Source organism: Diadema antillarum, unplaced genomic scaffold, assembly GCF_040938485.1.
Source record: "Diadema antillarum isolate AM-2024a unplaced genomic scaffold, OU_Dant_1.0 seq00000020_RagTag, whole genome shotgun sequence".
NCBI lineage: Eukaryota > Metazoa > Echinodermata > Echinoidea > Diadematoida > Diadematidae > Diadema > Diadema antillarum.
Window position 1 is genome coordinate 326,707 of NW_027271139.1, and position 21,355 is coordinate 348,061.

The following is a 21,355-nucleotide window of genomic DNA, read 5'->3' on the forward strand; positions in this document are numbered from 1 at the left end:
GTGATTATTGTTGCTTGACTTGGACTTTACCTCACATTCGTTGCAAATAACAATGAGAAATTGTGAAGGTAAAAGAAACCCTTGCTACAGCAAGGCTTTCTTTTTCCCATGGGGGATGGTGTCACAAATGTACACACTAGTAGTTATGTACACGTACATGTATGATGTACTGTATGCCTGGCTGTTTTAATGTGTATGTACACAGGTTGACCAGATTAATGGAGAACATTCTATGTGGTATAGATATAGTACATACAGGCTGACCAGATCAGTGGAGAATTTTCTAGGTGGTATACAATGTAGCTATACAGTACATGCATGTAACAGGAAATACATTATAGCTCACTCAATCTAGATTGATTTCACCCATTCCAGAATGTTCTGGGAAGTGCTAACATATTTGGCTGAGTGAGGCACTGTCCCTGTAGCCCAATGTGATTGGTAGTTATTCTTGGTAATGATGTTTTGTACATAGATAGGCAGTGAGTCATCCAGGTTTCCTGGAACTTGGACTGGCTAGTAGGTTGGAGAGAGTTATAGAATGTGCTAGAAGGGGGTGAATGGATAGTATATAAGCCAGAGAAATTCTGCAGTAGGCCGAGTACCCAACACCTCTGCTCTGAGAGTTACGTCACTTCTGGCTCTGAAGCGACTTGTTATAGTCAGTCCTGTGTTACCTGCTGACCTGTTATGTTTGTGGAGATACTTGGCCTGGGAGACATTTTGCCTGCAGAGAATTAATGTGCCTTCATTGGAGATAGACTCCATGTTTTTATGTCAATGGACATTGCTACGGCAAAGCTGTGACGGGCTGGATTCCTAGCTGAACATTCGAAAGTGAATCATCATTCAACGCATCAATTGGACGTGGTCGTCACAACGTTTGGATTTTGCACGTTTCGCCGTGGACATATTTCGTGGATTTTACCCCGGATCTACGCGTGTATACCGTGGACTATCGTAACCTGCGCCTCTGGAGTTACGTCGGAGGAATCATTCATCGGTGCGTCAAGGATCATTCGTCTGTGCATCGAACATCGTATTTGGACACTTTCAAAGGATTATTTAATACGTGTAAGTGATTCCACTACCGATTTATAACCGCTTCTATTGATCATTGTTGTACTGATGTGACGCCGATTACCAGTCTGTACCCACAATATCACTGTTAATAAACCGCCTGAACATCAGTTGATTGTTTCTTTTGTGCGATCATTCTCAGAGTGATTTTGGTCGTAACAGCGTGCATGCGCTGCTGGAGTGTAGCAGCACGGTCGATAGCATACAGCTCTATGGGGCATTCACATCACGTATAAACACCCAATATGCCCTTTCCAATGTGGCCTTGGTGCCCCTCTGACTGACCTACACTGTAAGTGCCCTTTAATGGCTGGCCTCTTGGAAAAAGTGCCCTTTTCCAAATGGCCTTGCCCCTCCAAAATCCTATTTCAAGGCCTGGTATGCCATATAAATAGACTGATGCTCAATAGTATACAAATGATGTACAGGATAGAGTGCGTTAGGGGAGATGTAGCGCACTCGAGGGTATTTACAATTGTGAAACATTCACGAGGCGAAGCTGAGTGCATGTTGCACTACATTGTAAATACCCGAGAGTGAGCTGCATCTCCACTAACGCCACGAAATAATCCTGTGCATCATTTGTTTTATAAAATGGGTCGAAAGCTAACAGCATTTTTCACGTACCTTTGTGGGTCAATACCAGTCAGCTACATGTAGCACTCGCTCAAGTCAAAAAGTCAAGATGTCCGAAGAGGTTTGTCCCAAACATTTACGCACGTCGCACTTGGAAATCCCGCACATATAAGTACTGTACGAATAAGAGTATACGTACGCCACATGTTATGCACAAGAAAGGCCGGCTGGCAGCCCGAACTAGAAGTTGTTTACAGGATTGACAGCGCGTATAGTAGTGCGCGATGCACTTGTAACAACTGATTGAGTGCGCACTGCTAGTGTAAACATTGTGACGTCAGGCCGTGCATGTTAGTGAGAAATTAATGCACGCACACGTGACTCATTTCAGCGCTTCCAATTGGCTACATTCTTGAACCCATTTTATAAATGCTGTTAACGGTAACATGAATGTGATGATCAAAAACCAATAAATTTAAGATATGAGGTCTTTATACACTACTTAGTATACTCTGTAGTGTTACAAATTGTGTGAGAAAAATACTTATCACAATTACGATGAAGCCGACATTGAGTTTTAGGATCTACAACATTAGCGCACCATGAGCTGGTGAGCATGCTGGAAAAAGCCAAAAAACAAATACATGTAGTCACTGTGGATGCATCTATCATCTAATGTGCCCAATAACTCAGAATGTTCTGGCAGATGTTGGGGCAGAACGGCCGCGAAAGCATGCAGTCTTGTGTGCACTAATGTTATGTTCACTGTGTATATAGGCATGTATATATACTTGATCGCTTTTGTTACACCCAAATAACACAATCCCGGCAGACAATCAGCCACCATCAATTCTTACAATTGAGCTGATGCCTTTTCTTTTCACCCCACCTACAGAATGCCCCCCAATGGATTCCTGTGGTCATGTTCATGTATTGCTAATTGATGAAAGTATCCCATTTAGTTTCCATTGACAACAAGGCGGGAGGAGAACAGAAGCAATCAATGCTCTCGTTAACAGAGACTTTTCATAATGCGTAGGATCAAGAATGCCCTTTTTCTTTTTTCCTACTTTCCTATTGGTGCATTAACAACAGGCGGCAAACCATGACGCAGCCGACACACAATGCACCGACTTTGCAGTGGTACGGCCACAAATGCACCAAAGTTTACATTTGGGCTGCCGCATTGGTCGGCATGAGTGATGGTTAGTCATGTCCTGTGATTGGATAATTGTCTCACACACCCACACCATCGCCTTGTAATGTATTCCGTGGCGCGTAAACGACTTCACTATTAAATGCTGGGAAAATAAAAACGAACTGTGAGCTTGAATAACAAAACCTGAACTACGAAAGCAATGTTTTCTTCTTTTCTTTCTTTCTTTATAAATTAGAATGTGACCTGACATCAGTGGCGTAGTTAACTTTCGATTTTGATATCTATAAGGATGTGGAATTGGGTCGTGGTAATATCGTGGTAAAACTAAAAGTCTGTAGAGTCCTCAAAGATACAGACATTATAACTGAATTCCACTTTATGTGACTTTACACATTTTGACAGAGTGCGTCATTTTTGTGCACATGAATATCGAATTTGATTTCCCATACATAAGATATTCACACTTCTGAGACCATTTCCCCTTCAGTCTTTCACTCTCTGCCACTTTTTCTTCTGTTTTGTTGTTTTGTTGCTCCTTATCTCTCAAACCAAAATGCGACAATGGTAAAAATGCACATATTGTAGCGACAACAAATGAGTACTCCGGTACCGGTAACAGACTGCGTGATAACCGGAATTTCATTTGAAGATTTGAGAAAATGAAAGCACTATCAGTGGCGTTTCATGCTGGAGTGACTAAGACTAAAACGCACTTGTTAATCAAGTACAGTCAACCTCGCATGGTGAAGAAAATGGTTCGACGTAAGCAAACTTCGAGGTCCGCTTATGTCGAATTTTCTTCGACTTATCCGACATTTATCGATGTTCAACATGGTATCTGTTATAATGCCTAACGATTGTTTGCATGCATGTCAACTGGAATTGAATCAGCTTTTATGTGAATGAATTAAATGAAAATCGAAACTGAAATCAACATTTCAGAAAAAGATATTTCGGTGGCCCGATTGGGCCACCAAAAAAAGTTGGATGTTTGCCTTTAATTTTGAAAATGAACAGCGGTAACAATCAGCTCCGTCAGATGCCAAAATAAATGTAAGATGTTTGCTTTTAATTTTGGAAATGAATAACGTTCATATTCGACTCGGTATGATACTAAAATAAATGTTGGATGTTCGCTTATACTTTTGGAAATGAATAACGGTAAGATTCAGCTCCGTACGGTGCTAAAATTAATGTCAGATATGTGATTTTACGTTCGGAAATGAATATGGATAACATTTGGCTCCGGAAGATGCTGAAATAAATGTCAAATATTTGCTTTGACGTTATGAAATGATAACAATAATATTCAACTCTGTGCGAAGATTAAATAAATGTCGGATGTTTGCTTTAACTTTCGCAAGTAAATAGCAATAACATTCGGCTCCGGAAGATGCTAAAATAAATGTCAGATGATTGCTTTTACGTTCAGAAGTGAATAGCAGTAGGCCCTAATATTATACTCCATAAGATGCTAAAATAAATGTTGGGTGTTTGCTTTTGAATTTCGAAATGAACAACAGTAACATTCAGCTGCATTCGATGGTAAAATTAATGTTTGATGTTTGTTTTGACGTTCGGAAACAAGTAACGAAAATATTCTACTCCGTACGATGATAAAATAAATGTCTGATGTTTGCTTTTATGGTCGAAAGTAAATACTTGTAGCAATAACATTCAGCTCCAGAAGATGCTAAAATAAATGTCGAATGTTTCCTTTAACGTTCTGAAATGAATAACGATAATATTCAACTCCATACGATGATAAAATAAATGTCTGATGTTTGCTTTTATGTTCGAAAGTAAATAGCAATAACATTCGGCTCCGGAACATGCTAAAATGAATGTCGAATGTTTGCCTTAACGTTCGGAAATGAATAACGATATTATTCAACTCCGTACGATGATAAAATAAATGTCGGATGTTTGCTTTTACGTTCGAAAGTAAATAGCAATAACATTCAGCTCCGAAAGATGCTAAAATACATGTCGAATAATTTTCCTATCTGTAATTTGCCCGTTTACTTCAAAGTTGTGAGGGTAGCTCGTTAGCCACGCTGGTCTGTAATTTCATACACAGCCCTGTCGCTATAAAAACGCTTTGTAATACATTATAGGTCCTGCAGTATAAGATCAGTAACTTGTAATCATTCGTAGTGACATAGAATGCGTTTGTATTGTAGCAGCAGCACTGATTTTCATATTTTTATTCATATCACTTCAATTCTATTTGATCAAATCCGGTTAATTTCACATGATCGGCATTTGATGACAATTTACGGAACTGTGCAATATTATAGGAGACAACATGCTTAGGAGACAATTCCTCCTTTTGATTCCCCTCTCCCTGTCTCTTTCCCTCTCAGCTCACTTTGATCTTTCCTCTCCCCAGCCCACCCGACAAAGAAGAAGTTTGGTACAATACAAAAACAAAAACAAAACAAAACTAAAACTAAAACAAACAAAGGAACATGTGCCAGCTGAATAAATGGGAATGATACCTATGCCCGATCCAGGCCAAGCTTGAGGAAATTTCCATGAAAGCAGAGTGGATCAATCAATAAGTGTTGCCTGCCAGCAAAGGAATGCGCGTATGTATTTCTTCACACCCCACCCGTGTTGTAAACCACATGTATATCAATTAGACAGTCTGGCCTGGGAGTGAGCCAGGGACGATAGGCCCGTTCACACACAAGGGAAATTGAAATTACAATCGCGATCCAAATTTAAATTTTTTTTTCGACCGTTCATACACAGGGAAAAATCGCACTTACGCAGCAAGGAAAGAACGATCAGTGGCCAAACTGCGCATGCGCGGAACTTGCATGACCGAAGACTGACCCCGCAGTCCCAATAGAGTTTCGCGCACGCGCGATTCAAAGAGACTTGATTTTGTAAACAAGCAAAATAAACGCGATTATTCTGAAAAATCGCACTAATAGTGCGAGTTGGATCGCGATAAGGATCGCGGTAATTAGTGAGATTTTTCTGTCCACACACGAAAAAATTTCGAAATTTTGATCGCGATAAGAAAATCGATTTTTAAATCGCACTTTTTCGCTTATGTGTGAACGGGCCTGATGTCTCTAGCACTAGTCTTGAGTAAAAGCCCCTTTTGAGTTCCTGCAAACGTCATATGATACCAGTTTGTCTTTCTTTTCGACTAAAAAAAAAAGCATATAGCGAACAGACCTCACCTTCCTGATATCACAAATGTTCACGTAGCCATGCAAAAGGATTGATTTATCCCTTCTAGGCGAAAACTGAATTAAATGTCCTTTGACAGAAAATTCGAAATCTAGTATGCCTGGATAAAGACTACCTTGGTACCTTCGCAATGTACCAGGCCAGCTAGAGCCACACGTTCGATCGTTGAGAGCTAGGCGAAGGAAGCAAAAAGGTGAGCTAGAGTAGTAGCGGCATGTACGTATACAAAATGCACCTCTTTGGTGAAAGCATGGGGCTGATCGCATGCATTCTAGAAGACAAAGGCTGTGAACCCTGGCAAATTAATCCTGTTGGTAGTGTTACCGTTAGGTTTTGACGGACAACAGAGAGATTAGACAAAGTCACCCGCATTGTTGATGCATTCTCAGATTCATTCCGAAATGCCTAGCTTATTTCTAGGCCCTGTGAAGCTGAGCATTCCCAGGCGACGGCCGGAATGGGTATAGAATGTGCGCATTCTCGAGTGCATGCCACTGAGATAAAAGGTATTCTGAACGCATTCTGGAATACCAACGAGTGGATGTCCGTCGCGCCTAACACAGGTGGCGAATTACTGAATAACATATATACTGAGTTTTATCAATGTTTAAGGATAATTTGTTTGCAAAAATCCAAGATTGAACAGAAACAAGTTCTTTACTTAATATGTTTATAAGCGCATCAGGATTTTGATGAGAGAAGAATAAATTTGTATCATCTGCAAAACAAACGAAGGAAAGAATCTTAGAGGAGTTCTGGATAGCGTTACTATATAAAATAAAGAGAAGTAGGCCTAACAAGGAACCCTACCACACAAGAAATCAGTTTTGGTTGGGAGTCGTAACCGTGGATACTTACAAATTGTTTTCTATTTGTTTAATAATCAGTGAACCATTCTAGCGCCCTTCCCCGAATTCCGTAATGATTTAACTTATAAAGTAAAATGTCATGGTCTATTGTATCAAACGCCTTGGAGAAGTCAAGGAAAACACCGACAGTGTGAGAAACATCATCTATAGCATGAGCTATCTTATCAATAAACTTGAGTAATGCGTGAGTTGTACTATGTTTTTTCCAAAATCGAAATTGAGATTCAGTAAATATTTCTCCCTAAAGAAAAAAATTAAGGGTGCGTTTATACACAAGTCTTTCGAGTATCTTTGAAAAGGAAGTTAAAAGAGAAATGGGGCGATAATTATTGACAAGGTCTTTTCGCCCTTTTTTAAAAATGGGAACAACTCTGGCTACTTTCATTTTTTGAGGAACTTTACCAGTAGACAAAGATTGATTGAAAATATAAGTAACAGGTAAAATTATTTCATGAATCACATTTTTTACCAAGAAGTTTGTGATTCCATCATACCCCGAACTTTTTCATTATTTAACTTATCAACAATCTTTATTATTTCATCTTCGACAATCGGGACAAAAAATAAAGATTCCACATTCCTACCACCCAGGAAAGAGTGAAATTCCCGCTGCGCTTCAGGAATTTTATCAGCCAGATTTGGCCCAATGTTTACAAAAAAATCATTAAAAACTTCAGCTATATCTATGGGGTCATCAAGAGTAAGCCCCCCCCCCCCCCCAAAAAAAAAAAAAAAAAAAAAAAAAAGTAAATAGGGCCCTGGAAGCTCTGGGGTTCTTTAACCCCATTTTTATGATAATCACAATTAAATTACAAAAAAAAAGTAAAAATGGATTTTAAAAAAAATGTAGTGTCTACACTTCAGAGTCTATATAGATCATACACAGCTTTTAACTTAACATGAAAAAAAAAATGAGGAGACAAAGATCATCAAATCTTCAAGCTCTTGGGGTAAAGCCATTTTGTCAGTCTATTTTCACACTATTTTTTTACTGGCTTGCTCTGCATAATCGTAGGCTTACTCGTCTTATTTAGCTTCCTTCAAATCTCTCCTTGGAAAAAAAAGCTTCAAGTTCACAAGGGATCCCACTACTCCAGAAGTCTTTCACCACAACATCCCAACGATAACCATGTGGTAGGAACATGCTTCAGTATTTTTCTAGTAGGCTTCACACAGAGTTCTTGAAGATGCTTCACACCTCTGATACGCTTACTACTCTTTTCCAGAGATAGTATTATGTCTACTAACAATTCTTCTAATGCAATCGGTGAAAGCCCTTTGCTCCCTTTCTCTGCAGTGTTATGAATCACGTGACAAGGACAGCTGACAACATAGCAATCAGTATTTTGTTTCTGAATGAAAGATTTGTCACCTTTGTGCTAACCTAGCATTCCCTAGCTGATGTGTTATTGGCAATCAGCATGAAATGCTAGTTTTCCCAAGGAATATCTTTTTCTTTCAGCTCCTTGTCATTAATTGTCCAAGAGTATGAAGATGTTTTCCCCAGTAGAATCATTTTCACAGGCTGCCAAACTTGACAGCCCCTCTTCTACTTGTCCTGTAGTTTCATTATAAAGACTGGTGAAATCAACAGGAATATGCATCTTTCCCATCATTGCTGCCATGAGTCGCTAGGCTAAATGGACCTCACCTTGCTTTCTCAGCTATAGAATTTGAAGTTTGCTTGGACAACTCACCTACATGTAATACTGCAATAGGCCTAATTTTGTTTCTAGCACAACTATACTTGCTGGCAATTTTCGAATCCGGAAACATCTTCTTGAAGAGGGGTCCTGCATGGTCTGTGGTAGCAATTGGAAGATTATGCTCCAATATAAATCCTGTGAACAAAAGTTCTGCTTTGGTCACATGTTCCTCCTCCTATCCAGCTTTAGCCTATAGGGGCAATTCCACGGTAACTTGCGTTACAAATAATGGGTACATTTATGGGATAATGTGCCAATATCTTTGTTATTGTTAGGATCTACAAGTTACTTTTTTCATCATGGGTTAAGTAGACATACACCAACTACAGTGCACTCCCGTTACAACGAACACGGTTATAACGAAATTTTGTTATAACGAAGTAAAACTTCTGGTCCCAAAATCATCGCCATTAAAGTCTATGGTACAAAATTCGCTTATAACGAACATGGTTATAGCGAAATTTTCGATATAACGAAGTTTTTTCTGAGCACCACTGACAAAGAAAAACAAAAGAAATGTGCTCTGTTATAACGAAATGTGGATTGCTTTTGAAAATACGTAGCGGAAAAAGGCATTTACAGCATCTCTGCATGGGCAAACGCGTGATATCACTGTGTCTTCGCTTGGCGTCTCACCCACAGTTCCCAAAGGGGAACTTGCGTTATTGTAATACAATAATCTGAAATAGATTAACTATTTGTTTTATTGTTCACATAGCTTTCCAGTGTATGACGAGTATTCAACAAACAGAATATCATATATGCGTGGCTTCCTTGTTTTCGTTATATATTGTATTTGTTCGGTTATAACGAAATTTCGTTATGACGAAGGAAAACTGCCGGTCCCGAGCATTTCATTATAACGGGAGTGCACTGTAGATGAATCCAAAAAGAAAAATAAAGACAAACATATCTGGATTCTTGAATCATTTAATTTTGGTAACTCGCGTTACACAAAAAGGACATGGTCAATCTTATAAAGGCCTCTTTTCAGAAAGTCTCCTCATACTAGATAATCTTGATAAAAGTTTTCCTTCCTTGAATTGATAGTGGGCTATGACTCACAAATTAACACTATCAAAGTTGAGTAACAATGATCTGGTAAAATGTAGGAAGCCTTTATATCGGTAACTCGCGTTACATTATGTCCACGAACACAACATGACATATTAACTGATGACATACAACCGTTCTGATGGCACTGCATCTTGTGTTGAATATTTTGAGAGATGCTTATTTTTGTAGATAGTAAAATGAATAAATGTTAAGCTTACTAATAAACCCAATTGATAGAGAAGAATGTGTGTAAGTGCTTCACTCTTCATATAGACCTTAAATATGTTTGAATATATACCCAGATGATTTATAAGTACATTGTAATTTTCAGAGTGTAAAGATGAATAATGTTGAACATCTTTAACAAAACATAAAAGTATCAAACCCTATCTACAAGTTTACAAAAAAGCTTACAATCTTTCAAAAATTAAAATCTTATCTTTGTGAGGAGTGAAAACAAGTACATTTCTTTGCAACTGATAGACAAATTGCCCTACATTGACGTAAATACAGCTGGGCAATTCCACGGTAACTGACGCTACGCGTAAGGATTTTCATAAAATTGTTTGTGTTGTAGTTTTGTGAATGAAAGCACCCAGGGCTTGTAATTAGCATTGATGAATGAGTTCATGAGAATGAAGAAATAGGTGGAAAGTTTTTCTCTCAAACTGCATTTCTTATCACATAGCAAGTGAAAATGTGTTGGTAACTGACGTTACGGAAAAAGGACATGGAAAATTATGGTGTAGATTTAAATGGAAATATCTTATGTCCCTGACTTCTAAACTTTATGTGTTTAATATGGCAATAAACCTAGGTTCTTAGGAACAGGTGTGCAAAATAATGTGCACTTTAGATATTTCCTTTTAGCATCATGCCAATTTCAGTGAAGGCATGACGGTAACTGACGTTACGTAACTGACGTTACGCTTACATTTGCCATAGGGTTTACACATGGAAAATCATGATTAGGAATAGTTTTGTGATATTCTATAATTCTGACCTTTCAGAGTGATTTGTTTGATATGGAATCATACCTTGGTTCATCAATTACAAATACCCAAATGAAATGAAACATAAGTCCATTTTCTTTATGTTTTATGAAAACTTAAAGGTAAACATGTCAGTAACTGACGTTACACATACTTTTGCTATGAGGTTTACAAAGAACTAATTTATTTAACAGGTTATTATACTGCTGCAGTATACCAGTAACAATCCCAGGCATTTACTTAGCAACAAATTAAAGCAAAATCTAAAGACAAAAACGGGATGGGGCCCTTAGAGGGCAAGCTCCCCCCCCCCCATGCCATAGCACAGTTGAGCAAAAATAATGTAAATGCACCAGAGGATATTTCTTGACATTTGTCTGAAGATTGAATGCTTATTCAACAGTTATGATTACACAGAGCCATTTAGATTCAGTAGTTCCAAGTATAAATATTGACATAACTTAGGGTTGTTTTTTGTTTTTGTTTTTGTTGTTGTTGTTGGGGTTTTTTTTAATGAAGAGGAAAGTTTCTATCTAGAGTACCCCACCCATAATGTCCTCCAGTACTACACAAAACACTGATTTTTTGTGTGTGAAAAAAAAAATCTTTCAGGTCATGGGGAAAAACCACATACAAATAAAAATATTCATAAATATGTATGAAATATACTGTGATATATTCTTTCTTCTTTTCTTTATTTTACTCCTTCTCCCTCAAGGCACTGTTAGGGCCACAAATAAAAAAATGACCTCCATTATCAATAATGATTTAAATGAATAGTGTTACACTTTTAATATTTTTTCTGTGAAGAAGAAACATGCTTTCTTGGTCAAAAGGGCATCACTGTATTTGTTTATTCCTTGCTTGAAGGAATGGAATTGTTTTTTTTTCCTTTTCACTGGTATATCAAGGCTTGCAAATACATCCCAGATACCAAGAAATAGGACTTTGCACCGAAATAAATTCTAAGATCAATATAAACGAATCTTCCTGTTCATAATTATCATGTATTACAAAAATGTCCCTGCATGAATGAAATAAAGTAATCAACAAATATGAACAGTTTTTTATTTTACCCTAGAATCACCTCTCACTTTGAGCAACATCAGTGTTAAATGTTGAGCAACATCAGTGTTAGTTTCAAACAGTAATGACAGTACATGCCTTATGTCAGGCCTGCTAATCTATGTACCATTTCAAGATGTGCCATATTAACTAAACCACACATTTAAGTGCAAGCGAAGAAATATATCTGTTCCTGCATTTGCCTTGGGGTAGAAACTCCACTAAGCTTCCAGAAAAAAAAAAGAAAAATGCTTGCAAAAGTAGTCATTAGTAAAGATTATAAAACTGTTGGTATACAGCTGTACACAAGCTTTTTAACAGAAAAAGGTGGTTACCACGCAACCACATCATTGATTAGGCCTACAAATTTGGTAGCTTTATCATCCCCTAGGGCAGTGAGTACTGTATAGTACTTTGAGTGCATTTTATTGCATGTGGTAAACCTAAACTTCCAGATGATTTAACCTTGAACTTGTGCTGAACCGAAAATCAAAAGCTCAAGCCCCCGCCCAAAAGAAAATATGATAAATAAATAAATAAGATAAAGTGAACCAAAAAGAAAAATGTATCCATGGACATACAGTGTACCATGGTGATGACATCATTCCCTATCAAAGGGATTGCTGCTCTTTGTTGATAACCTTTGACTTCCCAGATGTATTGAAATGGCCTAAAGTCAAAAAATTTGCCTAAGTTATAATTACTGTCATGGTAACTGACGTTACATACTGGTATATGACGTTTCGGTAACTGACGTTACACATTTTGATGTGTTCATTTGACTCCCCAGTATGCCAAGTATCCTTATTTTCTGGTATTGAAAGGAAGGCATATGGGCATACATTAGAAATCCTAAGTTATATCATACAGCTCACTTTCTTTGATAAATAATGTTAAAATTTCCTTGTTTTTGGTAACTGACGTTACATCCATCATTGTCAAACTAATTAAAAGTTTTTATAAAATTCTTTAAAGCAACCAGCTTTTTCTTTTTATCATGTGGTAAAAGACTTGTCTGGTAACTGCATGCATATAAAAGATTGTTGTTTACAGTACTAATAAAGCGGTTATACAGAGGGTAAATTATGTGACAATACACTCTTTCTTACCATTGAGTTATAGGCATATTTTGGCAGCCATTTTGAAAATCAAAATGGCCACTTTTATTGAAAAACATAATGATTCTTAAAACTTCAACTCAAGTATTGTCTGAAAATGTATGGTGCTTGAAACAAATATCATTTTGAATTTTCGGCATCTGTGTCCTACATACCGTGGAATTGCCCAGCTGTAAGCACTGAATTGATCAGTATTTTAGTAGTAGCCCTGATTAAAAAAATCATGGGCGTACATTCTCGAGCATGATTCAAACCTATCACCTCCTGATCTCCTGACAGGCGTCATCTCTACTAGACCACCGAACTTCCGCCCGACAGCAAGTGTTGGTTCTAATCCTCATAGCATGCAGCGGGTACTGCGTAATTATTCAAATTCATGAAATTCTTCCGTCGAGATGTTTTCATTGCAACTGATTGACAAATTGCCCTGCATCAACGTAAATAAGCACTGAAATGATCAGTGTTTTAGTAGTAGCCATGATAAAACAAGACAAGTGCCATAATGTGTCTCGCCTGTTTGCGTACAAGAAATTGAACGCGAATAGGATATAACAGATGAAAAAAAGATATAAAAGGGTAAAAATTTATGGCAAAAAAGAAACATGCTGTAAAAACTTAACATTGGGTACTTAAAGTTTATTGACCCCTGCCTGACTCAGGGGTCGCACTTAACTTTTTTTTTTAACTAGCCAGGAGGACCACTTAGAATCAATTTTGACACTGAAGCAATATTTTGGCTAGCCAGACGGACTAGTTACTTCAGAATTTTATGATTTTTAGCTAGTCCGACATGATTTTGGGTGGCCAATGGCCAGCGGACCATTGCCAATTTCGGACCCTGCCTGTGATCTTTGACCTTGTGGTGACCATCCACTCCCCAAGGGACATCTACCATCCAAGTTTGGTCACAAACGGAGTTATGGATCAAAAGTTATGACCCATAATAGAAACGCTGCATAAAAACTTAACATTGGGTTCTAAAAGTTTGTTGACCCATGCTTGTGACCTTTGAACTTGTGGTGACCTTCAACTCCCCAAGGGACATCTACCATCCAAGTTTAGTCACAAATGGACCTATGGATCAAAAGTTATGACCTATAATAAAAACGTGCCATAAAAACTTAACATTGGGCTCTAAAAGTTTGTTGACCCCTGCTTGTGACCTTTGACTTTGTAGTGATCATCCACTCCCCAAGGGACATCTACCATCCAAGTTTAGTCACAAATGGAGTTATGGATCAAAAGTTATGACCCACAATAGAAACGCGCCATAAAAAACTTAACATTGGGCTCTAAAAGTTTGTTGACCAATGCTTGTGACCTTTGACCTTGTGGTGATCATTCACTCCCCATAAGGGACATGTATCATCCAAGTTTAGTCACAAATGGAGTTATGGATCAAAAGTTATGACCCATAATAGAAACGCGCCATAAAAACTTAACATTGGGCTCTAAAAGTTCGTTGACCCCTGCCTGTGAGCTTTGACCTTGAGGTGAACTTTATAGATGGTAAAATGTCAAACTTTGTATGACCCCTATTCCCTTGAAGTTTGATTGCAATTGAAGCTCAGAGTAAAGAGTTATTTAAGTTTTTGTAGCGTTACGGACAGACGACGGACAGACGACGGACGGACGGACGACGGACGGACAGACTCTGCAGGCGATCCCTTAGTCTCCCCACACCTCTGATGGGCTCGACAAAAAAATCATGGGCATACATACTCGAGCAGGATTTGAACCTACAACCTCCTGATCTCCGGACAGGCATCATCTCCACCAGACCACCGAATAAGGATAGAACCAACACTTGCTACTTTATAGCATTCTGTTATAAAAATTCTGTAATACTGATTCAGGAAATTCAATTCCAAAGATAAATTTTATGTTCTCAATCACTGCTGGATACATGTACACATGCAGTGAAAGCCTGGCTAGACTCTGGAATGTGGCATGTGTTCAGTGGCTTTGATGCTAGTAACATTATACAATCACAGAACTAGGCTGCCCTCCTTTATTTCAGTCCAGCATAGTGTGTATAACACTGATTGTTTTCTAGCTCAATTAAAGTGAAAACAAAGTTCTGGTAAGGGCTTGAGAACCCGTCTGGCACCATTACATATTTGCTTGCAATATATCGAAAGAGTCTACAAAGAAACTTACCTGGCTGACGCGGTTTGCCAGAATGATGAGTCATTTTGGAGTATTTTGAGAAAAATAACAAAAGTCGGAAAACCAACTTTTATTCCAGAAGGCTCCAGACTAACTCGGTCTCAGGGAAAACTCGACCCTATTTCAGACAATTTACACGCAGTTCGTGATCGCCATATTCTACTGTATAATACCAAACGAGGCCTAACTGAACAGACAGGAAAGTGTGTACTAATCCTGTACAAAACAAATGGACAGCGAGCGGTCCTCACGCCCATACGCACATCACCTCAGTTGCTGAGACGCGCGGTCTTTGAAGTTTTTGTTGTTGTTTATCAAGCGTCTTTGATTGTTTTTAGAGGTGCTTGATGGGCACACACTAATTTTGCATGCGCGCCAAAGAGGTTCTTGATGCGCGCGTTGTAACAACTCGGACCATTACTGCGAGTGGCCAGAACGCGAAGCGCTACAATGTAGTTTATACAGGCCGCTCCCATAGTACAACACTGTACAATCCAGAGGGCCTAGGGACAACCAATACAACTCAGCCCGCCGTCAAAGCGAGGCCGAGTTATCCCCGAGTCCGAGTTTAGCCTGACCCTGTTCGGGTAAGTTCTGAGACTGAACCTTTTTGGTTAATATTTGGCATTTTCGTCGTTACTCATCGAATATCTTGTTATTTTACAGCGTTATTCCGCACATTTCCTAGGCATACGTTCACATTTGGAAGCGAAATTTGATGACTTCTGCAGGCATACCAGAACTATGTTTTGGCTTTAAAGGGGATGGCTAGTAACTGATCAGTGGGAATCAGTGGGAATTTTGGAGGATGATTGTTCCAATCCTTGTGGGATTCATTTAAGAGTACATTATATATCTATTGTTGTGTGAAAATTATTTGCTTCAGAATGGTCTCATATTCAAGTAATGTGCAGTTTAATGTTTCCAGGTTAGCGTGCCTGGTCAGTGAAGGGGCATTAATCTGCACATTACTTGAACATGAGACCGTTCTGAAGCAAATCATTTTCACACAACAGTAGATATATAATGTACTCTTAAATGAATCCCACAAGGATTGGAACAATCATCCCTCAGTATTCCCACTGATTCCCACTGATCGGTCACTAGCAATCCCCTTTAAGGGTTAAAATTTGCTTTAATATATGTTGGTGGAAACTTGTGTTTATAGTCAGTAACTCGTGTTACATGCCAGTAACTCGCATTACATGGTAACTCGCGTTACATTTTTCGTTGAAATTTTTTAATGTGATGACAGCGTTTATTCAAGTCAACATCCTGTGTATAGTATCAGGGTGTGATGAATTTAGAAAATTATGATTCCAAACAAATTACCTCCACTGCTTCCTTCAGAATGAAAAATATTTCTTGTTTTGGTAACTCGCGTTAATACATGGCTCAAGGGCTGAACTTTCATGTGGTGATTAAAATTTTTTGAAGGTGGCATAGAAATTTCCTCATGAGAGAATGGATTAGAACCAATTTGCTTCTTTAAAATAAACTAATTGAAGTGCTAGCAGAATTTTTCTATCAAAAAAATGTATACTAAGTTAAGCACGAATTTTAGCAATTTGGATGACTGAAAAATTGTCTTCAACATTTGTAGCTGTTTCTCAGGAAATATATGACCGATTGATATAATTCTTTGAGTTTCTTTAACTTCAATATATGGGTAATACATAATGAGTAATTCTCTATAATTCTCTCTAATTCTCAATATGATAAACTTGAAATTTTAGTGCCATGTCCACATTCCCATGGAATTGCCCATAGTAATTTGCACACAGCAATGCAGTACCCATATGCGTACAAAGCAGCAGTCACTGGATTGCAATTGATGGAACGTAAACACATGCACATGCTTTCACGTGTTGGCAAAGATCCTACAGACACCAACTGTACAAGATCTTTGGTGGTGTTGGTTCAACATACGGAAAAGCAGCAAATGAACGTACAGGCGCCTTGAATAAGCTACTTACTTCAGACCAAGCTCACAATGTATTAACCTATGGAAGATTACTCACTAGCAATGTGCATCTCATGTGCTTTTCTATGGGAGAAAATCTGTTCTTTCAACCCATAAACTGAAGTTAGCGATTACTCTTGAACATTGCAAACCAATTAGAAGATGGTATATTTGAACAGGATAATACGACAGTAGGTACGTGACTGTATTGGTGCTCACAATATACATTAGAAGAATGATCAGTACATCAATTTCCTCGTCAAATTGGCAATTGATTAAAAAAAAAACTTGCGGGACGGGAGAACGTAAATTCTTTATTTTAGGGGCAAAGGGCAATGATGGAAGTTTACACTATAACCTTCAAAAATGTAAGAATCCGGGAGATTTTGAGCATGTGTTGGGAAACCAGCCCCGTTTTATCAAGATGAAGTTAGCGTCGATTGTGAAATCGACAATAACTTTGATCAACTTAAAGTCTCCTATAACTTTAAATCAACTTTAAGTTTCCGTCTTACAAAGAAACGTAATAGTGATTATAGGTATAGCTGATCATCATGACTTAATTATTGATTTAGTCAAAACAAAAATACAGGACGAGGCTGGTTTGTGGTACTGTCTGCTTAAAAAAATACAATACATAAAGCAAAACAAACAACAAAATTACGAATGTATTGCTAGCCACATAACACAGCCACGGAAGTGTGGTCTGCTAGTGCGCCGCAGTATATAGCGCTACAGCCGCTGAATTACCAGTATGTTTGCAACAGAACCGCAAAATATGCAGTTGTTTTGCGTTGTTTTGCGTTGTATTGACGAAAGTAGGTCGATAGATCTAGCACATCTCGAGCTCAACGAAAATCTGCGTACGCGCGTACCGTAAAGATCCCGCACATACACACTGCACTACGTAGGATCTCAGTAAATCTAAGTTTATAACAGTATTCATTGACATGGAAACATACAGTAACTGACTGTCTAAGGTGAAGGTCGTGTATGCATTGTTTCAAGTCTTGCGTGTTTACGTGTAGGATTATGGAAACTTGTGAGAGTGTGGTGACTACAGTAGCTTGTTTTTACCTCCTCTACAGCGCAGAACGGCTTTGTAAAGAATCGATCGCGAGTCTTCATGTCGAAATTCTGTTAGACCTAGTAGACGCTCTAGTCTGCAGTGTTACGGTAAGTACAAACGACTCGCTGTAACATTACTTCGGCCTAATGTTAGGCCTATACACTGGTAAGGGCCTATGGTTAGCTCTTACTGTCGTAGGGCCTACTAGGTGCTATAGAATTAAACTCTATTTTCTGTAAAGGCCTACTAAACTCTTAATTAGTATCTATTGACGAACTAGCTCTCCGTAGGCCTATGCACGTCAGAAATCACTGGTTTCCTCGCATATGGGTTTTTTTGCAAGATACTGAATAAATCACTGGTTTCCTCGTATATGGGGTTTTTGGCAAGATACTGAATATGCATTGCACACAGACGCGGTTCTAGTTTAATACTCGGTTACTTGCCCTTGGTTGCTTGCTGGCGATGGCTTGATTGGCGGGCGGGTGGGCCGAGGCGCCGGGCACGCAGGCTGGGATTAAGACTGCTGTCTAGTGTGTTTGCGTGCAGCAGTCGCGTAAGTCATGTGTGACGATCGTGAATTTCATGCAAGGAAAAGACCATAATTACACGAAAGAAACGCAACTAAATGTTAGAGAAAGTGAGCAGTTAACAGACAAATATTTGTGACAAGACCCTAGATAGACTAGGAAAGTGTGACAGTCATCTTTCTTCTGTAAATTGCCTTACAATTGAGTCTACCTAGACTGTCTCTCCTTAAAGTTAATATTTTATCAACTATAAAGTTATCATGGATTTGGAGTGGTTGAGAAAACTTGTATGTTGATTTGGGAGGAAGTTAAAGTTGTTTCCAACTCTGGGTCTCTTGATTAAACGGACTTGAAGTTGATTTGGAAGTTAATCATAGATTAAGTGAACTTAGATTCGATTTGAGAGGTTAATCATAGATTATCTTGACTTAATGTTAAATTTATCTCACGATAAAACGGGGCCCAGATCATGAAGTGCAAAGCTCTAGAGGACATTGACCTGAGGTCATTCCATGACACCTTTCTTTGCTCAACCCCTTCCCATCAAGTCCATGCCCCCTGTACTCCCTGCTGTACAGCCTTGGAAAAGCGGTACTCCTCCTACTTCTCAAAGGCATTTGACCACGTCCCGAACCAGAGGCTGCTCTTGAAACTCCATCACTATGGTATACGGGGCTCCTTGCTGAAGTGGTTCGAGAATTTTCTCAACAAGTGGTCACAATGAGTTGTGGATGGTGAGGCCTCAGCGAAGACTGACGTCTGTTCAGGTGTGCCTCAAGGCACAGTTCTTGGGCCTCTGCTCTTCCTCACATTTATAAACGATATTGTAGACTCCATCCAATCACCCATATGCTTGTTTGCTGATGATTGCCTCATCGGCCAGTTACAACAACTGAGGACTGCATAGCATTACAGAAGGACCTTGATATGTTATACTCATGGGCAACAAAGTGGCAAATGAAATTCAACATCAGCGAGTGCCATCTCATGCGAAAATCTCATCGTCTAAACATCATTAGGCACATGTATCACCTTGGTGAAGATGTCTTAGAGTCTGTCAACATATACCCATAACTAGGCCTCACTCTCACATCCAAACTCTCCTGGAAAACACACATATTTCTAATGCCACCCTGAAAGCCAACCGAATGTTAGGACTCATCAAGTTCCAATGCACATTAAAATTACCTGATAATCGGGTTGCCTCTCCGCATAAATGGGTAAACAATTTTCTTTTAATCTAATTTCTACCCACATTTTATCACAGATATAGCACTTTAAGAAATCATGCATGTCAAATTTTCCACTGCTAATCGCATTCCCTGCTTAAAGAAGACCGATCATTTGGGGAGTGATTAAACATGAAAACACATGTACACGTAGCGACTTGCCACACGAAAGGGATGTATAATGTGCCGTGCAAACACGTGTGTTAAGCATACAGTGTAGGTGTTTGGTACAGTGTACAATGCATGGTAAATACACATTGTGTGTGTCAATTGTGAATGAGAGTGTTCTTCTGTTAATCGGGTACTCCACTTAATCGGGTAAGAAACGCTCTGCCCGAGCCTACCCGATTATGTGGAGAGTACTGCATAACGTTAGATTTTAATACTGAGATCCTACGTAGTGCAGTGTGCGGGATCTTTAATTACGGTCCGCACGTACGCAGATTTTCGTTGAGCTCGAGATGAGCTAGATCTATCGACCTACTTTAATGAATACAACGTAAAACAACTGCATATTTTGCGGTTCTGTTGCATTGTAGCGCTAATCATACTGCGGCGCACAGGCAGACTATGCTTCCGTGGCTTTGTTATGTGGCAAACAATACATTCCTGATTTTGTTGTTTGTTTTGCTTTATGTATTGTATTGTTTTTAAGCAGACAGTACCTGAAACCAGCCTCGTCCTGTGTTTCTTGTTTTGACTAAATCAATAATTAAGTCATGGTGATGAGCTATAACTATAATCGACTATCAAGTCTCTTCGTAAAAAGGAAACTTACAGTTGATTTAAAGTTATAGCGGACTTCAAGTTGGATAAAGTTAGCATTGATTTCACAATCAACGCTAACTTTATCTTGATAAAACGGGGCCCAGATCACTACCAAAATTTAATCATCTGTTACTTGTGTCATTCTCAACCTTTCCCGTTAGTTTCATCTAAATCCATTCACAACTTTTTTAGTTATTTTGCTCACAGACAAACCAACAAGCAAACACCGATGAAAACATAACCTCCTCCCTTGGCGGAGGTAATAAAGAAGTTATATAGGGGGCACAATGTGCCCCCCCCCCCCCCCGGGCTTTATGGGAATAAACTGGTATCACTAACCTGTGTATTCACCAAGGCGCTCATCATCCTCGAGGGTGGGGTGGTCAAATTCACTTCGACAGAAGAGAAGCTTTGCATCAGGGTGAGGCATAAGCAAAAGGCCCAAAGCCTTCAGGAGTGTATTGTTGTGCCATCGGTCCCCCTTCTTGTCGATGCGCTTCAGGTTGGCATGATGGCGACAGTAGTTGGGATAGCTGACAATCATTACCTTTTGCTCTCCTGGGGTCCTGTTGCAACCTTTGCATTAAAAAAAGACAAGAGACTTAGGGGGTCTAGTGCTAACCTGAGTGTCACAAGTTTAAATTTCACATTCTTGCAGACAATTATCTAAGAAGAACATACCAAACCAGAGAGAGGGCCATGGTGTACATTTTCAAGGCATAATTTGCCATTTGCAGATGAAATAGAAACCCAGCATTAGTGCTTCAAAATAGTTTTAAAATGTAAGTTAGGGATAGAA

The 21,355-nt window shown here is 38.9% G+C and overlaps 1 protein-coding gene across 1 annotated transcript in view; it reads right to left on the reverse strand.

The window, feature by feature from the left end:
* The window catches only part of LOC139725174 (uncharacterized), a 163,989-nt gene extending 142,862 nt beyond the window's left edge, over positions 1-21,127 (reverse strand). Inside the window, exon 1 of the mRNA XM_071636267.1 lies at positions 20,896-21,127. Coding sequence (XP_071492368.1) covers positions 20,896-21,100 — 205 coding nt within the window. The 5' untranslated portion in view covers positions 21,101-21,127. The remainder of the gene's footprint in view (positions 1-20,895) is intronic.
* Positions 21,128-21,355: the final 228 nt, after the last annotated feature.